Genomic DNA, 24,826 nt, shown 5'->3' with positions numbered 1-24,826 from the left:
ACTTAGGGGAATCCAACTGCCATGGCGTTAAGATACTCAAGCAGCCCTACAGAGAGGCCCACATGGTGACACACTAAGGCCTGTCTGCACCAGACAGGCAAATAACTGACTCCGGACATGTGAATGAACTATTTTGGAACACTTAAAACAGTACTAGAGAGTTCTTTAGGTGACTACAACCCCATTTCTGCGACCTGATTAGAGACTGCACTAGGCCTGCCCAACTACGGTCACACTGCTTAATGGTGGGGATACATTCTGAGAAATGCATCAGGCTGTCCCGTCGCTGTGCAAACATCGTAGCGTGTACTTACACCACCAGGACGGCTATGACATCACAAGGCAACATCACCTCACAGGAACACTACTGCATACGCAGTCTCTCACTAACCAAGACGTTGTTAGGTGGCACGTGATTGCATATCAGTCCTTAATTCCTGAGCCTCAGAAACTGGGATGACAAGTGTTCATTTTTTTAAGCTGCAAATGCTAACTATAAGAAATATGTCACTTCTCATCATCTGATTCTTGCTGTCATATTAAAAGGAAAATATTTGGAGGCCCCTGTTGAGTGAGGTTTTTCTATTACACAAAGAATACATATTTTTACCAGAATATTTTATTTCAAGAGTTAACACCATTTTCCAGAAGTTAAAAACCAATAGTTACTTCCCTGAGTGTAAAGAATTAATTCTACAATAAAAGGACAGTTACAAAAGTAAGCAATTAGAGGTACATAATTCTGTGCATTCACTTATATACTCTGTTACAAATTCATTCTTAAAAACCTCATGTAGTTTAGAACTTTCACGTTTCAAACAGAGCCCCAGATAGCTCATTTTTTTCATGTATAATATTGTTCTCAGTCTGCTCGGTCTTTATCAAATTCCAGGGCAATCTTTAAAGCAGTGCTGTTGAGACCAACAGATTGCATGTTACATATGATAGAGACAACGATCCCCCTTGGGGGGACCTTGTTGTCGATAGCCTCTGTATCCAGTTCTTCAGGAAGGACCAGCAAGACGCTGCTGGCACCCACCGCGCCCCCCGTGTGTGAGGCGTAGTGCCGCTGCTTCCTACACGAACCATATGTCTGCTTCTTTTCCACAACACCCCACGCCATTGCATATTTACCCTCTTTATCCCAAGACATCTCCGTGTTAGGGACTGGTGTCCACATCATAACCATTGTTTCAGGTTTGAGATAGCCAGGTAAAAGGTTTTCATTTGAGTTCTTAAACAGCCCGACTTGGTAGCCATACAGCATCGCATTCCCAAATTTCAGAAGGTCACCCACTGTAGACAGAAATCCACCACCAGCCCACTTATAGGAATTATCCACGTAAGGTGTGTTGACAAGACGTCTCTTTTTATTGTAAACATAAAATCTAAAATGAAATAAGAATCATCATTAACAATCTAATAGACTATTACTGACTCTACACATGATAATAGGAAAATGTATACAATTCAGACTGCACTTCAAAGAAGTGATCATATATTCTCAGGAACTATAAACCAACCACAAATTTTTAGTATGATTCAGTTCCTAATGACACACAGATAAGTGAACAGTTGAATTACTTTGTGAGTTAAAGCATAAAAAGTGGTTTGTTTTTCCCTATTGGTATGGCTTGCCCATGACTCATGTATTAAACTTTTAATACCTAAAAAGTGTATGAGTATTACATAACACATTGGCCTTGTATTGGTATATGGAGAAACACCTCTCATTTGACACACATTCCTAGTCCTTGGGCTTAATGGGGAATCGTGCTATAAGTGAATTTTATAACTAAAAGTCCACTGGGATGTTTAGGAATAGGTTAACATTTTTAAGAAGACTAAGTTTCTTAAAAAACAGCATATAAATGCCAGGTGTAACAACGTGATGCTTTCTTGGCAGAGTGGGAGAGGCTAAAGTTAGCAAACCTCGGTTTGAATCCTAACTTTTGCCCTTACTAATGAAGCTTATTTTATTTAACATACAGTTCTTAATATGTACCAAGCACAGTTCTACAAACTACGTGAAGATGAACCAATTTATCTTATAGCAACATCAGCAGTCAGATAGTATTCTATGTCTCTTCCACTAGATTGCAAGAGCTCGCAGGGAAAGCATAGTGCTAGGCCCTGGGCCAACCTCTGAGTGCCAGGTTACTGGACAGCCAGCAACGTGGATGTGAGGACTCCTGAGCCCTAGGGAGAAGATCACCGCACTGGCAGCTCACAGAACCTTGGCTAAGGAGCAAAGGAACTCGGTTCAGCTGACACACGGAATCCAAGTGGGTAAGAGGCAAGAGGTAAGGCTGGAGGAACAGACTGGGATTTAGAGCACAGATCACAAAGGACCTCCATCTTACCTCACAAAATACTCAAGTTTCTTCCGGGGGGGGGGGGGGGGGGAGGGGAATCCTTGCTACAGCTCCCAGCTCCCAGTCTTCTCTCTTCATTTACTGCTGGCTACAGGGACCATCCACACTTGCTGTTTCTATATCAGCCTGTCCGTGCATTCTTCAGCCCCTTCCAGCCTACCTGGCTCAAGTACATTACAGTCCTCATCTGCTCTGGCTCGCATGGCACTGCTGACCGGCACTTCTGAGCCCTCAATCCTAGGACTCCCTGACCCGCTCCACTGACCAGTGGTGCCAGGGAGGCCAGTCTTTGCCACAGACAGACCCACCAATCTACCACATCCTCTACCACATCCTCTGCTCAAAGTTAACAACTAGCTTTCTACTAACATTTGTAATTCTCAAATGTGGCCTGAGAGGACAAATTTGTTTGTTTGTCAGATCAGCTGTGGGCCTCATTCCCTCCACAGTTCCTACCTTTGGAGGGACAGTAGGCACTAAGAGTTTAAAAATGACTCATTTTCTTCTTCCGAGATTCTTAGACATCCCCTAAAAGCTCAGGTCAAGATACGGAGTCAGGTGGACTAGCACTTGGGAAAAGGGTGGCCATAGTTACGTATATGCAGATGAGAAAACAGTCTGGGAGCAGACATGTGGCCCGGTGGTTAAGCCCCTGGTTAGGATGCCCTGGTTCCATACTGGAGTACCTGGGTTTGACACCTGGCCTTGGCTCCTGGCTCCAGCCTCTTTCTAATGCACCAGTGCCAGGAAGGCAGTGGTGATGGCTCAAGTGAATGCGTTCCTGCCACCCTGGTGGGAGACCTCGACTGAGTTTCTAGCTCCCAGCTGTGGTGCGGTGCAGTCCCGGCCACCGTGGGCATTTGGGGAGAAAACCAGTGATAGTGCTTTCTTGTTCACTCTCTGCCTCTCAAATTAATAAAAAAATTAAGGGTTATGTGTTTGGCTTAGTGGTTAAGAGGCCTGCATCCTACACCAGAATATTTGGGTTCTAGTCCTGATTCTCTCTCTCATCTTCAGCTTCCTGATATGCAGACCTTGACAGGCAGTGGTGATGGCTCTAGTAATTGGGTCCCTGGATTGAGGGTATAGCTCCCAGCTTTGGCCAGGCCCTCTTTGTCTCTCTGCCTCTCAAATAAAAAATACAAATAAATAAAATATTTAAAAAATTTAAACTCATGGAAAATGGAATTTAAAAACAGTTAAAACAGACTGCAGAGGACCTTAATATACTCTTCTATGAACCAATGACTTGATTTATGTCCTTTTCATGTATCAAAATCGACATGTCTAAAACTAAGATTTAATCTCTTTCAAACCTATATTTTTTCTCTCCATTAAAACCCTCATTAAAAACCTTGGGTAGGGGCTGGTGCTGTGGCATAGTGGATGAAGCTGCCACCTGCAGTGCCAGCATCCCACATGGGTGTCGGTTCAAGTCCCAGCTGCTCTGCTTCCAATCCAGCTCTCTGCTATGGCCTGGGAAAGCAACAGAAGATGGCCCAAGTGCTTGGGCCTTTGCACCCATGTGGGAGACCCAGAGGAGGCTTCTGGCTCCTGGTTTCAGATCAGCCCAGTTCTGGAATTGCAGCCATTTGTGGAGTTAATAGCAGATGGAAGACTTCTCTCTCTCTCTCTCCCTCCCTCTCTCCATCTACCTCTCTGTAACTCTGCCTTTCAAATAAATAAATCTTTAAAAAAAAAAAAAACAAAACCTTGGATAACACTCCTGCTTTCAAGTTCACATCCAATAAGAAGCTAAACCGCATTTATTCAATTCTGCTTTTTGTCTTTTATTTTAAAGATTTATTTATTTATTTGAAAGTCAGATTTACACAGAGAGAGGAGAGGCAGAGAGAGAGAGAGAGAGAGAGAGAGAGAGAGGTCTTCCACCTGATGGTTCACTCCTCAATTAGCCGCAACGGCCAGAGCTGTGCCAATCTGAAGTCAGGAGCCAGGAGCTTCTTCCGGGTCTTCCACATGGGTGCAGGGGCCCAAGGACTTGGGCCATTCTCCACTGCTATTCCAGTCCATAGCAGAGAACTGGATTGGAAGTGGAGCAGCTGGGCCTCCAACCAACACCCATATGGATGCCAGCACTTCAGGCCAGGGCATTAACCCGCTGCACCACAGCGCTGGCCCCTGCTTTGTGTCTTACCTTTCTTCCTTTCTTCTATCCCTATGGCCACTCTCATACTTTAGGCTCTCATTACTTTCTGCCTCAATTCTGATATACTTGTAATTCCAGTAAGATAAAATCTAAAGAAGCTACATAATAGGGGCTGGTGCTGTGGCACAGTGAGATAAGCCACCGCCTGCAGTGCCAACACCCCATATAGGCACTGGTTCAAGTCCTGATGGCTCCACTTCTGATCCAACTCCCTGCTAATGTGCCTGGGAAAGCAGCGGAAGATGGCCCAAGTGCTTGGGCCTCTGCATCTATGTGGGAGACTCAGAACAAGTTCCTGGTCCCTGGCTTCAGACTGGCCCAATTCCAGCCATCACGGCCACTTGGGGAGTGTATCAGCAGATGGAAGATTTCTCTCCCTGTCTCTCTCTGCCTCTCCCTCTCTGTAACTCCACCTTTCAAGTAAAAACAATAAATAAATCTTTAAGAGTGGCGGAGAGGGGAAGCACTGTGGTGCAGTAGGTTAATTCTCTCCGCCTGTGGTGCTAGCATCCCATACGGGCGCCCAGTTCTAGTCCCAGCTGCTCCTCCTCTGATCCAGCTCTCTGCTATGGCCTGGGAAAGCAGTACAAGATGGCCCAAGTGCTTGTGTCCCTGTACTGTTTGGGAGACCTGGAAGAAGCTCCTGGCTCCTGGCTTCATATTGGTCCAGCTCTGGCTATTGCAGCTATTTGGAGAGTGAACCAACAGATGGAAGACCTTTCTCTCTCTCTCTTTCCCTCTCACTGTCTGTAACTTTACCTCTCAAATAAATCAATAAAATATTTTAAAAATAAAAAAAGGTACATAACAGAAATATATTTTGTCACTGAGAAATGTATTTTTTAAAGATTTATTTATTTATTTATTTGAGAGGTAGAGTTACAAACAGAGAGAGGGAGAGACAGAGAGGTCTTCTGTCCGCTGGTTCACTCCCCAGAAGGTAGCAATGACCAGAACGGGGTTGATCCAAAGTTCAGGAGCCAGGAGCTTCTTCTGGGTCTCCCACGTGAGTACAGGGGCCCAAGGACTTGGGCCATCTAACACTGCTTTCCCAGGCCATAGCAGAGAGCTGGATCAGAAGAAGGGCAGCCAGGACACAAACCAGCACCCATATGGAATGCTGGTGCTGTAGGCGGAGGCTTAGTTCACTACAGCACCGGCCCCTGAGAATTTTTTTTTTTTTTTTTTTTTTTTTTTTTTTTTTTTTTTAGAGTGAGCTCCAAGCTTGTAAACCAGAGCTACCATTATTTTTTGGAAAATAATTAGTTTGGGGTAACTTAATATTTTAAAATAATATTTAGGGGCTGGCGCTGTGGCACAGAAGGTTAAGCCTCTGCCTGCAGTGCCAGCATCCCATATGGATGCTGGTTCGAGTCCATTTCTGATCCAGCTCCCTGCTAATGCAACTGGGAAAGCAGTGGAAGAAGGCATAAGTACTTGGGGACCCTGCACCCATGGGAGACCCCTAAGAAGCTCCTAGTTCCTGGCTTTAGCTTGGTCCAGCCCCAGCTGTTGCCACCATTTGGGGATTGAACCAGCAGATGGAAGATCTCTCTCTCCCTCTCTCTCTCTGCCTCTGCCTCTCTGTAATTCTGCCTTTCAAATAAATAAATAAATCTTTAAAAAATAACATTTAGCATTTCCCATACAAATCAGAAAGTCTTTCTAGATATTCTTTTATTTATAAACAACTTTATTTTCATCCACTTGAAAGGCAAAGTCACACAAATACACACACACACATACACACACAAATACATGAGACAGGAGAGGAGAGGAGAGGGGAGGAGAGAGGAGAAAGGGAAGGGGAAGGGAGGGGAGGGGAAGGGAGGAGAGCAGAGGATAGGAGAGAGAAATCTCCCATCCACATGTTTATTTCCAAAATGCCCTCAACAGCCAGGGCTGGACCAGGCTGAATTTAGGAGTCAAGAACTCCATCCAGGTCTCCCACGTGTGTTGCTTGGACCCAGGTACTTGGTCCAGATGCTGCTGCCTCCCATGCATTAGCAGGAGGCTGGATTGGAACTGGAGTAGCTGGGACTTGAATAAGTACTCAGATATGGAATGCAAGCATCTCGAGCAGTGGCTTAATCCACCGTGCCACAGCGCCCACCCCCTGTAACTCGCTCCTATCAGTAAAGCCTCAAACCACTTATATTAAGGTTGGAAACCAAAACTCCTTAGTCATTTCTCCTTTAAATATAAAAAGTATGGAAAATTCTATGCTTTTTTTTTAAAAGATTTATTTATTTTTTTTTGAAATCAGAGTTACAGAGAGGCAGATGAAGAGAGAGAAGAGGGAGAGAGAGGTCTTCCATCGCTGGTTCACTCCCCAGATGGCTGCAACAGCCGGAGCTGGATCAATCTGAAGCCAGAAGCCTGGTGCTGCTTCTGGGTCTCCCACGTGGGTGCAGGGACCTGAGGACTTGGGCCATCTTCTACTGCTTTCCCAGGTCATAGTAGAGAGCTGGATGGGAAGTGGTGCAGCTGGGACTCAAAATGGAACCCATATGGGATGCTGGCACTGTAGACAGTGGCTTTACCAACTGTGTCACACCACTAACCCTAAATTCTATGCTTTAAGCTAGAATTCTAAACTTGAAATAGGCAAATTCTAGATTTCAATCTCTTGTTCATCATAGAGGACTAATTATTAGCTTTTCATGAAAATAATTTTGTTCAGTTAAATAAGAAACTTTAATTTTTCAATTTCTTGGAGGATTCAGATTAAAGTAGAATATAGACACAAATTCTTAAGTTACTGGGGCATCTTTGTAACTAAATAACTGATGTAATGATGCCAAAAGATTATCAGCTTCTTTCTATTTATGTAAGAATTTCTAGATTATTATTATTTTCCTTATTTGACAGGTAGAGTTACAGAGAGAGAGAGAGAGAGAGAGAGAGAGAGAGAGAAAGGTCTTTCTTTCGTTAGTTCACTCCCCAAATGGCCACTATGGCCGGAGCTGCTCCAATCCGAAGCCAGGAGCCAGGTGCTTCCTCCTGGTCTCCCACGCGGGTGCAGGGGCCCAAGCACTTGGGCCATCCTCCACTGCACTCCCGGGCCACAGCAAAGAGTTGGACTAGAAGAGAAGCAACCGGGGCTAGAACTGGTGTCCATATGGGATGCCGGTGCCACAGGCGGAGGATAAACCATGTGAGCCACAGCACCGGCCCCAAGAATTTCTAGATTATTGACAAGAACATTATAGGGCCACAGAAATCTGCATTTACAACCAATGATGGGTGTGGTGTTCTGCTACTGTGGGTTCCCTCATCCTATATCAGAGTGCCAGTTGGGGTCCTGCTACTCTGCTTCCAATGCAGCTTCCTACTAATGCACCTGGGCAGACTGTAGAAGAAGGCCCAGGTATTTGGGTTCCTGTCACCCACATGGGAAACCCAGGTGGTACCCCTGGCTTTGGCTTGGCCCAGCTCCAGCTATTGTGGGCATTTGGAGAGTGAACCAGCAGATGGAAGATCTCTATCTACCTACTCCTCTGTCATTCTGCCTTTCAAATAAATAAATCCTTAAAAATAAAAAAAATGCTGGGCCAGCGCTGTGGTGCAGTGGGTTAATCCTCTGCCTGCAGCGCCAGCATCCCATATGGGCGCCGGTTTGAGTCCTAGCTGCTCCTCTTCCCATCCAGCTCTCTCCTGTGGCCTGGGAAAGCAGTAGAGGATGGCCCAAGTGCTTGGGCTTCTGCACGCGCATGGGAGACCAGGAGAAGCTCCTGGCTCCTGGCTTTGGAACGGTGCTGCTCCGGCAGTTGCAGTCATTTGGAGAGTGAAACAGCGGACAGGAAACCTTTCTCTTTGTCTCTCACTCTCACTGTCTGTAACTCTACCTCTCAAATAAATAAATAAATATTTAAAAGAATAAAAATAAAAGTGCTTATTTATATTTTATTATTCCAAGATGTTCAAAATCAAATAGAACTGGCCAGCGCCACAGCTTACTTGGTTAATCCTCTGCCTGCGGCACTGGCACTCCGGGTTCTAGTCCCAATTGGGGCACCGGATTCTGTCCTGGTAGCTCCTCTTCCAGTCTAGCTCTCTGCTGCGGCCCGGGAGAGCAGTGGAGGATGGCCCAAGTGCTTGAGCCCTGCACCCACATGGGAGACCAGGAGGAAGCACCTGGCTCCTGGCTTCGGATCGGCACAGCGCGCCGGCCGTAGCAGTCACTTAGGGGGTGAACCAGCGGAAGGAAGACCTTTCGCTCTGTCTCTCTGTCTCTCTCACTGTCTAACTCTGCCTATCAAAAAAAAAAAAAAGATAAAACTGATAATGCATATTACAAAAACCAATCTCATTTTAACATGAACATTTGCACTAAACACACTAGTGAAGTCTGTCAGCTAAAGGCATTAAAAAAAGAGCTTAATAAAAGCCCGCACTCAGTTCTGCAGGACATGCAAGGAAATACATGGGAGGTATCTATATGTTCAAAGTACAGAAAACAGTCATTTGTTTGGTTTTGATCACACCCAATTAAAAATTAGAGATTTTTGCTGAAACCACTATGCCAAAACCAGAAGCTGAGCAGGTATGACAATAAACTACTGAATTACTAAGGATTCTCCTGTCAACAAACCAGGTATCTCTTAGTGGCCAGCTCACTCCCAGCACACCTTGGGGATGTTTGCTTAAAGAGTAATTTAGTTGACTTGCCTAGAAGAGCATATTTGCCTATATGGAATCAATGTTCCTATTAAGAAAATGCCATTTTTATCTAGGACAACAATGTACCCAGCTAACAACGAATTTCCTTATCTCTCCTACAATTAGGGGTGGCCTTGAGGCTAAATTCTGGCCAAGGAAATTTAAATACTACTTGAAGGTAGAATTCTGGGGACGGATTTTAAAAGGGTGATAAACACCACATGGCTCTATTTTAAATACACACATAAACACACAGAGAAGTGATAAAAATACAAATATTTACTTTTAGAATATAATAACTCCAAAAAGCTGTGGTCAGGATATTATGAACTTTTCTATGGTTTTGTCCAAGAAGTCAGTAGACTAAATAACAAAGCTAAATACATTTTATTTTCTGCAAATAGTACTATAAAGCAAATGAATAGAAACATGCACTTACTACCTAGTAATTTAACGTTCTGTTGGTATACGTCTTTGAAGATCACTGTTACTCCTGAATTCCCCTCAAAAGCTGATGTTTTAAAACTCCTTTACCATCATCATTACAAAAAAAGAATCAAAATCGAGTTTTAGAGACCTAAATAAATACTTTGAAAATAATGCGAATGGACAGAATATTATTCTAGGCAACAATATTTCCTTCTTTTGCCCCTGTTTTATTTCAGTAGCCCATTTAATCTAACTAAAATGAATCAACTACCCCTTCAGGACCACTGGGACTACCAAAAATCTACAAAAGAAACAAATGAACAAACTGATAGAGCCCAGAGCTGAAAAGAACCTTTAAAACTAGAAACAGCAATGCACTGCACTTTTTTAAAGAATGGGAGCTAACATGAAATGAACTCACCACCGTATGCCATGTTTTGGTTTTTGTACATGTCACAAATGAGAGCCACTCATCTGAAACAGCGAATGACAACTGCTTGCAGACTGTGCCTTCCTGGAGTCTTGATTCTCAGTTCAGAAAATCGGTTCAGTGTGTACAGAATGTGTTTATCCCTCCTTATTCATTCATTTTCAAATGCCTACTTCTAAATCAAGGGCCACTCATCTATGTCTTCTTTTTCATATTCACCTGATAGCCTCTGATATTCGTCATTTTTTCTTATGCTTTCCAGTAAAATACAATGCCAGACCTAAAGATAATGACCACAGATCGTCTGCAGTGGTCAAGAACCAGAGGCCACTTCAGAAAATTCAAATTCATTGCCAGTTACTAACCTCATTTCTTTTGGGTCCTCAAAAATCTCTCTCAAGTCATAGACTGATTTGCAATGAATATTTAATCCTTTAAATAAGTTAATAATTTAAAAATGATATTTTAAATATAAAAAATAAACAAGCTAATGTGGTTAAGAACATAAAGCTAAATTGTTCCAAAAATGTCACTATTTTGTTTCTTTACAAAGTACCATTAAAGTATTTCAGAAGTATGATTCATGGAAATATGGGAAGTAAAAGTAACAGCTGACATGCTAAATGTGCTACTTTTCTAACAAATCAAACGATAAAATGGAAAAGAAAACATCATGACTGTAAGACTCAGATAGTAGTTAGTCTCAAATTCTTTCCCAAAGCTTCTTGAACAAGCTACTAACAAGCTAGTACCAATTAGGATAAAATTTTACTCTGATATATTTCACTAAATGGCTTTCAAATCTTTTTTTCCTACCTGAAATCACAGTTAAGAAATACCCTTCTCACTTTGACTAAATGAACATATGACCATGTGAAGCTGAAGTTTTAGGGAATGATCCAGTAGCACGCATGGCTGAGCATCCACAAACTGATTCCCTTCTTCTTCCTATCACTTATAGCAAGGCCCAGGCCTGCTCAGCTAGAATCTCTGTTTCCCAGCCTCCCTTGTCACTAAGTGTGATCATACAGCCACATTTCCGCCAACGGCAGGTAAGCAGAAATGAAGTGTGACACCTGGGAACCAGACCCGAAGTCACTGAGTGAGTGATGCTCAGGCTCTGCTCCAGCTCTGATACAGACGGGGACACTGCACAGAGAGGCGCAGTACGGTCTGAACGCTGCGTGGGAGAATCAGACGTTTACTGCCTTCAGGCCATTCTACATTGGTTATCTTTGCTATAACAATTTAGCCTTTACTCTAAGTTTTATATTTACCCTTACTCTACAAAGTACATTTTATTCTTTTTTAAAATATTTATTTATTTGAAAGGCAGAGTTTAGAATTCAAATCTGGATCTTCCACCTGAGTGGCAGGAACTCAAGTACTTAAGTCCTCACCTGCCTCCTCCCAGGCTCTGCCTTAACAGGAAGTTGGATGGAAGTGGAGCAGGGACTCCAGCTCATCCCACGTGAGATGTAGACACCCCAAGTGGCATCGTAACTGCTGTACCAAACACCTAGCCTTCTATAAACTTTTTAAAGCACCTCGTATACTAGGAAGAAAAAGGAGTAAACAGAAAACAATCAGGGTAGGCATTATGGTGCAACAGTGAACAAGTGACTGCTAGGAATGCCCACATTGCTTATCAGAGTGTGAGCTAGAGATCCCACTGCTCTGCTTCCAGTCTAGCTTCCTGTTAATGCACCCTGGGAGGTGGCAGGTGACAGCCCAGGTGCCATGTGGGAATCTGGATGGAGTTCCAGGCTCCTGGCTTTGGCATGGCCCAGCACCAGCTGTTGGGGGCATTTGGGGAAGATCTCTCTATTTGCCACTCTGCCTTTCAGGTAGATTTTTAAAAAAATAAACAAAAAATTTAATAAAAGAGAAAATAACCAGTAAAGAACATGAAAACTTAATACACTGAATAACTCTGACCATAAATAATCAAGAGATAACTGAAATGCCATTTCACAAAGTTCTGATTTAACTCTTTTCTTTTTTTTTAAGATTTATTTTTTATTTATTTGAAAGGCAGAGTTACAGAGAGAGGAGAAGAGGCAGAAAGAGACAAAAATATTTCATCTGTTGATTCATTCCCCAAATGGCTTCAACAGCCAGGGTTGGGACAGGCCAAATCCAGGAGCCTGGAGGCTCCTCTGGGTATTCCACATGGTACAGAGGCTCAAGCATCTGCTATGGCCTGGGAAAGCAGTAGAAGATGGCCCAAGTACTTGGGCCCCTGTACTCACATGGGAGACCTGGAAGAAGCTCCTGGCTCCTGGCTTCAGATTGGCACAGCTCCAGCCATTGCAGCCATCTGGGGATAGAACCAGTGGATGGAAGACCTCTCTCTCCCTCTCTCCCTCCTCCACCTCTGCCTCTCTCTAACTCTGCCTTTCAAATAAATAAATAAATCTCTAAAAAAAAAAAAAAGATTAAAAGGCTAAAAAAGATGACTAATGACTAAATCCTTTTCTATTATGGTGGCACACCTAAAATCATAGCATTTATCCTTCTTCAGGACAAAATTATAGCTAATTAATCAAAGTTAGTATTCTGAAGCCTTTCCCTAAATTATTTTAAAATTAAAAAATTTGCCTAGGATTTTGTTTCAAGACCAAATCCAAATTTATGTCACCAACTTCAACTTGGTATTTTATATTTTTTAAAAGATTTATTTATTATTTATTTGAAAGGCAGAGATACAGAGAGAAGAGGGGAGAGAAAAAGAGAGAGAGAGAGAGGTCAGTCTTCCATCCACTGGTTCATTCCCCAAATGGCTGCAATGGCGAGGACTGGGCCAGACCAAAGCCAGGAGCCACGAGCTTTTTCCAGGTTTCCCACGTGGGTGCAGGGGTTCAAGGATTTGGGCCATTCTCTGCTGCTTTCCCAGGCACATTAGCAGGGAGCTGGATCAGAAGAGGAGCAGCCAGGACTTGAACTGGCGCCTGTATGGGATGCTGGCACTGCACGCAGAGGCTTAACCGTCTTTGCCACAGCACTGGCCCTGGCATTTTACATTTAAAAGCTATAAAAGAAAACTGAGACTGGGTGGTGGTGGGGGAGGTGCTGGTGCTGTGGCATAGCGGGTAAAACTGCCGCTTGCAGTGCTGGCATGCACTGGTTCAAGTCCTAGCTGCTCCACTTCTGATCCAGCTCTCTGCTGTGGCCTGGGAAAGCAGGCCCTTGGGCCCCTGCACCCTCATGGGAGACCCAGAAGAAGCTCCTGGCTTCTGGCTTCGGATTGGTGCAGCTCCAGCCATTGCAGCCATCTGGGGAGTGAACCAGCGGATGGAAGACCTCTCTCTCTGCCTCTCTGTAACGCTGCCTTTCAAATAAATAATTAAAAAAAAAAACTATTTAAAAAGAAAACTGAGAGAAATAATGGCTCAAATGTGTTAAAACATTTTTTAAAAAATTATTTGAGAGGCAGAGACAGATAGATGGACAGACAGACAGATTGAGTAAGTGCCTACCCACTGGTTCATCCCCTAAGTGCCCATAATGATGATGCTGAGTGGGGCCAAAGCTAGGACTCCAGAACTCAACGTAGGTCTTCCATCTGGGTGATAGAACCCAAATATTTGAGCCATCACTGCTGCCTCCTAGGGTCTGCATTAGTAGGGAGTTGGAGTCAGGAACCAGAGGCAGGTCAAACTAAGATACTCTGGAATCTAAACTGCTAGGCTAAACACCTGCACCAACTTAAACGTTTTAAATCTTAATCCTTATAATTAAGAAATGTCTGGCTGGCACTGTGGCTCACTTGGCTAATCCTCCACCTGCGGCACCAGCATCCCGGGTTCTAGTCCCGGTTGGGGCACCAGGTTCTAGTCCTGATTGCTCCTCTTCCAGTCCAGCTCTCTGCTGTGGCCCGGGAAGGCAGTGGAGGATGGCCCAAGTGCTTGGGTCCCTGCACCCGAATGGGAGACAGGGAGGAAGCACCCGGCTCCTGGCTTCGGATCAGCGCAGTGCTGGCTGTAGCGGCCATCAGGGGAGTGAACCAATGGAAGGAAGACCTTTCTCTCTGTCTCTCTCTCACTGTCTATAACTCTCTCTCTGCCTCTCTCTCTCTCACTGTCTAACTCTGTCTGGCAAAAAAAAAAAAATATAAAATTACTTACTATAAACATTACTTAAACCCAGATATTTTTAAATGGTCAATTATCTTAATTATATAACACTTAGTATTTTTATAATACATCAAAAATCTTTTAAAAATATTTATTAATTTTTTGGGTAGTCAGAGTTACAGAGAGAGAGAGGGAAAGATAGAGAAAGAGATCCTCTACCCACTGGTTCATTCTCTATTCTCCAAATGGCCACAACAGAGGAGCCAGGATTCAGCAGCTCTATTCAGGTCTCCAATGTGGGTGACAGGGGTTCAAGTACTTGGGTCATCTTCTGCTTTCCCAGGTGCATCAGCAGGGAGTTAGATTGGAAGTGAGACAAAGGAGACTCAACCTGGTGCCCTAATATGGGATGCTGCTGTCACAGGAAGCGGCTTAACTTCTGCACCACAGTGCAGGACCCTCCAGAATATTAATTACTCTTATTAATGATATGCAGTGGAATCTACATTATCCAAATTAGAAGAGTATTTGAATGTTCACTATTATAACACACACATATTCAACATAAAATCCTGTGATTAAGGGCTGGCAGCAGGTTAAGCCACCACTGTGATGTCAGCATCCCATACTGGGGTACTGGGAGTTCTGGCTGCTCCACTCAGTCTGGCTTCTTGTCAATGTGCTTGGGAAAGCAGCTGAAGATTACCAAGTGCTTGGGTCCCTACTACTCTTGTGGAATAGCTAGATGGAATTCTGGGCTCCTGGCTTCAACGTGGCCCAGATCCAGCTGTTGTGGCCAACTAGGGAGTGAACCAGTAGATGGAAGATCTCTGTCTCTCCATCTCTCTGACACTTTGCTTTCAAATAAATAAATATTAAAAAATTCTTTGATTGAAAGTAGACACATACATGGGGCCAGCGCTGTGGCATAGTGGGTAAAGCTGCCGCCTGCAGTCCCAGCATCCCATATGGGCACTGGTTCGAGTCCTGGATGCTCCACTTCCAATCCAGCTCTCTGCTCTGGCGTGAGAAAGCAGTAACAGATGGCCCAAGTCCTTGGGAAGAAGCTCTTGGCTTCGGATCAGCGCAGCTCCAGCCTTTGCAGCCAACTGTGGAGTGAACTAACAGGAAGACATTCTCTTTCTCTCTCTCTCTCTCTCTCTCTCTCTCTCTCTCTGCCTCTCCTCTCTCTGTGTAACTCTGACTTTCAAATAAATAAATCTTTTTTTTTTTTTTGCCAGGTAGAGTTAGACAGTGAGAGAGACACAGAGAGAGATACAGACAGTGAGAAAGAGAGAGACAAGAGAGAAAGGTCTTCCTTCTGTTGGTTCACTCCTCTAATGGCCGCTACGGCCAGCACTGCGCCGATCCGAAGCCAGGAGCTGGGTACTTCCTCCCAGTCTCCTATGCGGGTGCAGGAACCCAAGCACTTGGGCCATCCTCCACTGCCTTCCCGGGCCACAGCAGAGAGCTGGACTGGAAGAGGAGCAACCGGGACTAGTACCCGGCGCCCCAACCAGGACTAGAACTCGGGGTGCCGGCGCCGCAGGTGGAGGATCAAGCTAATGAGCCGTGGCGCCGGCCAAATAAATAAATCTTAAATTAAAAAAAAAAGTAGACACATACAGGTAAGCAACCTAATAACCATTTATCCTTACAGTTTTATTTAAATATACTATACACAATATTTTAAATGATACTAAATAATGACAGTAATAATTTTAATTCATTGACTAAAATAAGAATCCATGAGTGATATGAATAAATAAATGCATAAATAAGTAAAGGAAAAGGAAAGCACTTTCTTATAACAGAATGCCAACTAACAAGTATAGAATTGAGTAATGGAAGCAGAAAGCCATCATTTGGCAACCATCATTGTAATAACTGACTCAGTCAAGAATCATCAATGGATGCTAAAACTAGTAACAAGTTTGATGAGAAACAGGATTTTTACATAGTCTCAAAATATCTCTCCAAAAATATACTGTGAATATCAAAGGGGAAAATAGTAACTGTACAGTGGAGAAAGCTGACAGGTACCACCTCAACAAAGCACTTAAAATATCACACCAATAATTAATTAAATAGACATAATATAACTTCTGAGAGACATAGCAACTAAACTCAATGCAGGAAACTGGACTAGATCCTAGACCAGGAAAAATATTTTTCTTTTCTTTGTAAAGGACATTTTAAGAACAATTGGCAAGATTTGATTTATAAAGCGATTTATCAATGTTAATTTCCCAAATGTTTTTGTTTTTTTAGAAAATGCAATTTAAATATTTACAGGTAAAGGGTACCACGTCTGCAAGGATTCACCAGAACTATTATATAGACAGACAACGTAAATATGGCAGAAATGACAGCGTCTGCTGATTCAAGGTGGATTTTTTAAACCACTGTTGCTACTTTTCTCTAAGTAAATAATTTCAAAATAAACATTCAAACAAACAAAAGAAGGTAAACTAATCATCAACTAAAACAGAAGAAAACAGATGCTTAAAGAGCAAATTACGTAGATCCAGGATATGGACAACTCGGGTTTAATTATTCTCCTGCTTGAATTATAAATGTTGTCTTTCACCTAAGATCTGGGGGCATTTTACAAGCATGCTTCATTTCCCTCACTTTATAGACAGAAAGACAGACAAGAAGAAAAGCTCCCAAAATGAGGTGAGGTAATTTGGAATAGAGAACAGGGAAATTCTGAACTTGAAGTGATAACGTAAGTGTTAAGATGAGACATAGCTAAACATGCCAGAAGGTGTTCGTTTACCTTGCTCTATTGTAAATCACTGGCTCGTTTTCTTCCTGAACAGTTGTCAGCATATCCAAGTCTTGGAATATTTTCTGCATGTAGTCCAAATATTTATATCCTGAAGCTCTTTCTACTATGGCTGCCAGTAGGGTGTAGCCAAAAGTTGAATATAAAAACTGACTACCTTGAGATATCATTGCAAGGGGTGAAGGGGAGAAAAAAAAGAAAACATCATTCAAAATTACATAAAATATCTTCCCACTGAAAACTGGCATGCCTTTAAATTGAGAATATTTTACTTTAGCATTTAGAAAAGTATCACGGCTGATAAATCAACAAAACTAACTTTTCAATGGCTCTGCTTACTCCATGTCCCAAACATGAGAATACAATAAGGGTTAGTATACTTATAACTGCACATGACTCTTCTCTTTTCGCTGGGTGGGAAACTTATTTTAAAACACAAAACCCATAATTATATTTTTGGCCCTTATTAATTATATCTATATAATATTTGTTCACAGTAAGATAACTTTTAAAATGACAATGGAAAAACTACATAAGCCTATGGTAAATCTAAAGATATTAAGCTGTTTCAAAAGGCATTATATTGGGGCCGGTGCTGTGGAGCGGCGGCCTAATCCTCCGCCTGTGGCGCAATGCATCCCATATTGGTTGCCAGTTCTAGTCTTGGCTGCTCCTCTTCCAATCCAGCATCTCTGCTGTGGCCTGGGAAAGCAGTGGAAGATGGCCCAAGTGCTTGGGCTCCTGCACCCACGAGGGAGACCTGGAAGAAGCTCCTGGCTCCTGGCTTTGGATCAGCACAGCTCTGGCAGTTGTAGCCATTTGGGGAGTGAACCAATGGAAGGAAGACCTTTCTCTGTCTTCCTCTTATTGTCTGTAACTCTACCTCTCAAATAAATAATAAAATTTTTTAAAAAAAGGCATTATATTAAAAAATATACAAAAGCAAAGCTAATTATCTTTACAGTCAATTTTTGGGAAATAAAATAAAATTGATGAATATTCACTTATTTAAGGAATGAAGGCACAAAATTAGTTGAGAAACTTAAATTCTAACTAAATACTAAAATATCAGCAATATTTTATCATGTTAACAGTGATCCACATTTTTATTGAGTGAACTATTATTCTGTAATTGTCAATGAAAATCTTGATACTCAGAAACCTCTAAATGAGACTAACCCTAAACTACCTGCCAGGATGCCAGCCACTGTTAGAGATGGTAGGCAAAACGCAAGCATTGCACCGCCTCACACCACAACTGTCAACCTCACTGAACACACTCAACATGGGATCATTTTGGATTTCCCAAAAATTAACACTTCAATAATGACAACTTTGTTAAGAGAGGGAATTAACACTCACCAGGTTTAAAGAACAAAGGATCATTTTTGAATAATCTTAGGGATTCAATAGAATTTTCAAATTTTTCTTTCAAATATAATTCGCCTTGTTCAAAATCATTCTTCTTTTTGCCAGGTTTTGAATTCCGGCCTTTGGCTTCAGGATCCTGCTCTGTCTTAGGTTTAGCAAAGTCATTCTTGTCGTTATTTTTGCCTCCTTTTTCTTTCAGTTCTCTCTCGTGGTCAGATACCATCGTCCCTTTCATCATCTTCAAGGCTTTGTAAGCTTTCTCTTCTTTCACCTTTTTCATGTCCTTTTCATAATGACGAATTCCACTTAAATGGGAAATCAGTAATCTTGTTGTGACAGAAACCTAATTGTAAAAAAGTGACAATTCAATTACAACAATAAACTGTAAAATAAAAAGGTAGGAGCCTTGGAATAATGCCTTGGTAATATTTTCCATTTTGAAATGGTGCTGGAAAAATAATCACATACAGATCCTTGGCTTCAAATTTCGGAAACATACCTACCCGATTACCTTCTGAATTTAAAAAATAACCTAATTTATTAATACTAATTAAAAACAAACCAAAGAATTCTATGGAATATTTTAACTATCAACTCTAGCATAAACCATGTCACACACCATTAGTAAAATGAACTGTGAGTTTCACTACCTTTTCACCTTCATATTCTTTTTCTGGGAATTCAGGAACATAATGTTGCACTGGAATATCAAGATCCAGTTTCCCTGCTTCCCACAATTTGGCAAGAGCAACCATGGTGAGGCTTTTGCTGATACTGGCAATTCTCATAACCGTCTCTGGCTTACATGGCACACGGTTCTCAACATCAGCATAACCTAAACCTTTGGGGGGAAAAAAGCAAAAAGTCACTATTAACAGGCTGCATGGCCCAAGAAGTCTTCAAAAACTGAAACAATACTATCTGAAAACACCCTGTTGTATTTATTTAAAGAAAAAGGTATTCTACATTACTTAAAAATACACATGAAAGGAATGAGTGTTAGCAACACTGACATCAGCAAGCCCAACTTAACCTTGAAACTAAACTGAAATTGTACCCTGTATGCAACTGTACTTTTCCATCCATCTGATTCAAGTACTAATTTTTCTTAGCTTAACTAAGCAATATGGTTATATCATATTTTAAATAAATTACACTCATTAAAAAATGCCTTCATTCCTTTTCAGATTTATTTTTGATTTCTGAGTTTCTACTGAATTCCTTAAAACAGCCTCCCCCACAAAAATGTATTAAGATGTCTTACAAACCAAACCCAGGCTATCATTAGTTTAATTCAGCTGCAGGCCAGGACAAAAACTATGTAGTAGTAACTTAAAACTCCTTCTATTAAAACAAAGTCTAGTTTCCATCTTCTGCACAGACTGAATAGGTGAAAATCTAAGAGATATAAAGTATTGATGTCTGAAAAGAAAAAAAAGTGCACAGGGGGATGGTGCTTGGCCAAGTAGCTAAGCACTCCGTATTGGAGTTACCTGGGTTCAAGAGCTGCCTCTAGCTCCTCCCCACCTTCCTGCCAATGCAGACCCTGGGAGACAGCCAGGTGATGGCACAAGCTCCTGCCATCCAAGAAGACTTGGATACAGTTCCCAGCTTCCAACTGCAGCCTCTACCCAGCCCCAGCCACTGGGGTCATTTGGGGAATGAATAAGCAGATGGGAGCTCACGTTCTGTCTACCTCTCAAATAAATAAATTTCTTTAGAGAATACAATGACTATTTTAAAATGTATACTGCGTGAACCAGCAGATGGAAGACCTCTTTCTCTGTCTCTACCTCTCTCTGTAACTCTGTCTTTCAAATAAATAAAATAAATCTTGAGAGAGAGAGAGAGAGAGAGAGAGAGAGAGAGAGAGAGGTCTTCCATCTGCTGGTTCACTCCCCAAATGACCGCAACGGCCAGAGCTGAACTGATCCGAAGCCAGGAGCTTCTTCCGGGTCTCCCACCTGGGTGCAGGGGCCTAAGGACTTGGGCCATCTTCTACTGTTTCCCAGGCCATACAGAGAGCTGGATTGGAAGTGAAGCAGCCGGGACTCGAACCAGCGCCCAAATGGGATGCCAGCGCTGCAGCTTTAACCTGCTGCGCCATAGCACCGGCCCCAAAATGCCACTATCTTTTAAAAATTACTTATTTATTTAAAAGGCACAGAGACAGAGACTGCCCATCTCCTGGAGCTCAACCCTGGTCTCCCACATGGGTGGCAGGGACCAAATTATCTGCTGCCTCTCAGGGTGTGAGTTAGCGTGAAACTGGATCTGAAGCAGTGTCAGCACTCGAACCCAGGCCCTCGGCCATGGGATGTGGGAGTCCCAGGCAGTGTCTCAACCACTATGCCAAATGCCTGCTCCAAAACAGCTATCTGTAAATGTCTGACATGTCATTTCCTAAAAGCAGGATGCCTAAAAACTTGGCAGGACCAATTGCACCAAAGTGTATTTTCTTTTCTTTTTTTATTTGACAGGCAGAGTTAGGGAGAGAGAGAGAGAGACAGAGAGAAAAGGTCTTCCATCCGGTGGTTCACCCCCCAAATGGCCACTACGGCCGGAGCTACACCAATCCGAAGGCAGGAGCCAGGTGCTTCCTCCTGGTCTCCCATGCGGGTGCAGGGCCCAAGCACCTGGACCATCCTCCACTGCACTCCCGGGCCACAGCAGAGAGCTGGACTGGAAGAGGAGCAACTGGGACTAGAACCTGGCGCCCATATGGGATGCTAGCGCCACAGGCGGAGGATTAACCAAGTGAGCCATGGCGCCGGCCCATGGAGAATTTTTAAATAATACTTTCATAAAAGCATCATAAAATGAATAAAGTCCGTCTACCAAAGCTTTAGCTTTTTGTTTCAAAAATAGTTAACACCGGCCGGCGCCGTGGCTCAACAGGCTAATCCTCCGCCTTGCGGCGCCGGCACACCAGGTTCTAGTCCCGGTCGGGGCGCTGGATTCTGTCCTGGTTGCTCCTCTTCCAGGCTAGCTCTCTGCTATGGTCCGGGAGTGCAGTGGAGGATGGCCCAAGTGCTTGGGCCCTGCACCCCATGGGAGACCAGGATAAGCACCTGGCTCCTGCCATCGGAACAGCGCGGTGCGCCGGCCGCAGCGCGCTACCGCGGCGGCCATTGGAGGGTCAAAAAAAAATAAAATAAAAAACAAACAAACAAAAAAAATAGTTAACACCTCTGCCAAGTGCAAAGAATACTAAAGTAGACTGTAAACTCATTAAGGGTAGGGAACAGTAAGTATTCCCAGTACTTGGCACGGTGGCTTTTTTTTTTTTTTTTTTTTGACAGGCAGAGTGGACAGTGAGAGAGAGATAGAGAGAAAGGCCTTCCTTTTGCCGTTGGTTCACCCTCCAATGGCCGCCGCGGTAGCGCGCTGCGGCCGGCGCACCGCGCTGATCCGATGGCAGGAGCCAGGTGCTTCTCCTGGTCTCCCATGGGGTGCAGGGCCCAAGCACTTGGGCCATCCTCCACTGCACTCCCTGGCCACAGCAGAGAGCTGGCCTGGAAGAGGGGCAACCGGGACAGGATCGGTGCCCCGACCGGGACTAGAACCCGGTGTGCCGGCGCCGCAAGGCGGAGGATTAGCCAGTGAGCCGCGGCGCCGGCCATGGCACGGTGGCTTTTATTGAATAGAGGACTCGGTTGATAATTGCCTGAATTCTGTAAAATGCAGAAACTCTGACTTATAACCATCCACAAGGACTCTGCGAATATGCGGTTAATGGATTGTTCTACACACTCTCCAGACCAATAATTCCAGTCCTCAGACACATTTTACGTCTCGCTGTGAATAAAACACGAACAAAATCCCGATTCTTTATTCTGTGTGGTGTGTATGCCCTACAACACGTCTCGCTCTACGGAAACAAGAGAGCATTTCGTGGGACTCGCTCGCACAAGTACAACATCACTACTTAATTCACCAAATGGCATAAAACAAGCCCCTAAATAAAACACTTTTCTGAGCCCACCTTCTGACCAGACTTCTTTGCCATCCACAGAAACTCCAACCACTATGCCTGGTGCGCCCACCTCGTCCTAAGGGCGAAGGGGAAAGAGAACCGACAGTTCAGAGACAGGCTGGGCGACCCCGCCCCCGGCCCCGCCCCCGGCGCGCTCATTGGGGGCCTGCCCCCCGGCCCCGCCCAGGACCCCGCCCCCAGACCCGGGCCCCGCCCCCCTCGCCTCTGGCCTTGCCCAGCAGCTACCCGCGAGGGGTGCGCCGGGTCCAAACCCTGCGGGGGGAAGGGGCGGTCCCCCTGGCGGGTGGTGACCTCCGCCCCGACTTGGGTAACCCCCAAACGCATCTGCTCGTGAGCGGGCGGTCGGGAAACGGGAAGTCCTTCTCGCAAGCCGCCGCTGGCACCCCACCGCCCCGGCTGGGGGTCAGCCAGCCCCGGGGGGTGCCCGCGGCCGGACCCCGTTCCGGGACGAGCGAGCCGGGCCGCCGCCGCCCCCTCCCCGAGGCGCCGCACCTTGATCCTGTGCAGCAGGTCGCGGCTGCTCTCGATGGCTCTGGCGAAGCACCTGGAAGGGGGCGGCGCCGGGGTCTGCGGAGGCCAGGGGGCGACGGACTGCTCCTGCGGAGGCTCGGCCTGAGGAGACGCGTCGGGGTCGGGGGCCGCGGCGGGCTGCGCGGGGGCCGCCCCCCTCAGCCCACCCGCCAGCTTCACCCCTAGCGCCAGCCCCAGCCCCAGCCCCAGGCCCCCAGCCCAGCCGGGGCCCAGCGGAGGCAGCCCGGCGCGCTGGTGGGCCCGGCGCCGCCCGAAGCTCCAGGCCCGGCCCCCGGGGGTCGCGGCCCGCGCCGTCCTGGCTGACAGGAGCCGGTACATGGCGTCGGTGGAGAACCCGCCGCCTCTGAGCTGGCTCGCGCAGGCCGGGCCGGCAGCGGCGCGGGGCGGGCGGGGCGGCCGGGGAAGGGGCGGGGCCCACGCTCAGACCCTAGTAGTCGACGCCCGACGCACGGAGCGCCGAGCGCACGGAGCGCTGCCTCTCATGCAGGTTTTCCCACCTTTCTCTTTGTTTTTCTTGCCTTGGCCTCCGCTCAGGTGCAGGGGCACCTCCTCCGAGAAGCCTTCTCGGTCCGCGCCCACGCCGTCCTGCCCTGCCGGCGTCGCCGCACCCTGGACGACCCTTGACACTTTGCATCAGGGACCTATGTGAGGTCCCAGTGAGCTGTGGCTTAGCACCTGTACGTGAGCAGGTTCTTGGGAATAAGAGATCCAAGCTCAAATAACTACAAAATGTGAAACCTGTGTAGTTCTGATTTAACGTGTAGTGAGTCTGATGCTACTTTTGACATACTTCAACATTTACCCAGTCTGGTTTTTTTGCAATTTTTATACTTTGGGATTGTGTGTGTGTGTGTGTGTAAATTTTAGGCTTTTGACACTACATCCCATCTATGAGGGGTCTTCAAAAAGTTCATGGAAATACACATTTGGAGAAGACTCTGCAGGGCCGGCGCTGGGGCGTAGTGGGCTAAGTTTCCGCCAGCAGTGTTAGCATCTCATATGGGCACTGGTTCAGGTCCCGGCTGCTCTACTTCTGATCCAGCTCTCTGCTATGGCCTGGGGAAGCAGTGGAAGATGGCCCAAGTCCTTGGGCCCCTGCACCCATGTGGGAGACCCAGAAGAAATTCCTGGCTCCTGGCTTCAGCTCTGGCTGTTGCGGCCTTCTGGGAACTGAACCAGCAGATGGAAGATTTCTCTCTTTCTCTGCCTCTGCCTCTCTGGAACTGTGCCTTTCAAATAAGGAGAGGGGAGGAGAGGGGTGGGGAGGGGAAGGGAAGGGAAGGGAGGGGAAAGAGAGTGCACAGGTTTCAAAGTGTTTCGCACAAAAAGAAACATCGTTTAATTGCATTTTTCTGAGAACTTTTGAAGAGCCCTTGTATTACTTTCCCTACAGGTGGAGTATGTAGAAAGAGGGTGTTCACAGACTTGAACTGACCTCTGGCGGGGAGGAAGCGCTGTCAGACACCTGAGGTAGTAATTACTTAATTGGATGAAAGGCTGTGATGGTAACTGCACTTAGAAGACGCTGGGGCTAAATAATTGTAGAGCGCAGAGTGGGCGTCTGGCGCAGTGGATAAAACGCTGCCTGCACCCCCTAGCAGAGAGCTGGGTTCCAGTCCTGGTTCTGCTTCAGCTTCCTGCTAATGGGCACCCAGGGAGGCAGCAGCAAAAGGTCAAGTGGCTGGGTCCCTGCCCTGCACCTGGGAGACCTGGAGTGACCTCACGGCTCCTGACTTCGGCCTAGGCCTTCCCCAGTGATGCGGGCGGGTGGCTGGGGGATCTGCCTCCCTCTCTGCCTCTCAAAGAAATAAATAAAAATTAAAACTATACAGGTATGTTTCATTCACACTTCTGTCCCTCTCCTCGGATCAGAAATGGAGTAGGAATGCAGGGTCAGGTAAAGGACCCAACCCAGTATCCTGGTGGACTTCTAGTCAAGAATCGAGTCTTTTTTTTTTTTTTTTTTTTTTAAGACGGGTTTAAAGAGGCTTCTGGGA

At 45.2% G+C, this 24,826-nt stretch overlaps 1 protein-coding gene across 1 annotated transcript; it reads right to left on the bottom strand.

Moving 5' to 3' along the window:
• Positions 1–601: 601 nt before the first annotated feature.
• LACTB (lactamase beta) lies at positions 602–23,176 on the bottom strand. The gene is made up of 6 exons (XM_062206084.1): positions 22,791–23,176; positions 22,287–22,353; positions 18,952–19,142; positions 18,293–18,644; positions 16,922–17,087; positions 602–1,388 (listed from the first exon to the last, which is right to left on the bottom strand). The coding sequence occupies exons 1-6, from the start codon at positions 23,145–23,147 to the stop codon at positions 863–865; spliced, it is 1,659 nt and encodes a 552-aa protein (XP_062062068.1). The 5' UTR covers positions 23,148–23,176; the 3' UTR covers positions 602–862.
• Between the last annotated feature and the right edge of the window lie 1,650 nt (positions 23,177–24,826).

Source organism: Lepus europaeus, chromosome 11 (genome assembly GCF_033115175.1).
Source record: "Lepus europaeus isolate LE1 chromosome 11, mLepTim1.pri, whole genome shotgun sequence".
NCBI lineage: Eukaryota > Metazoa > Chordata > Mammalia > Lagomorpha > Leporidae > Lepus > Lepus europaeus.
This window is presented reverse-complemented; position numbering and strand designations above follow the sequence as displayed.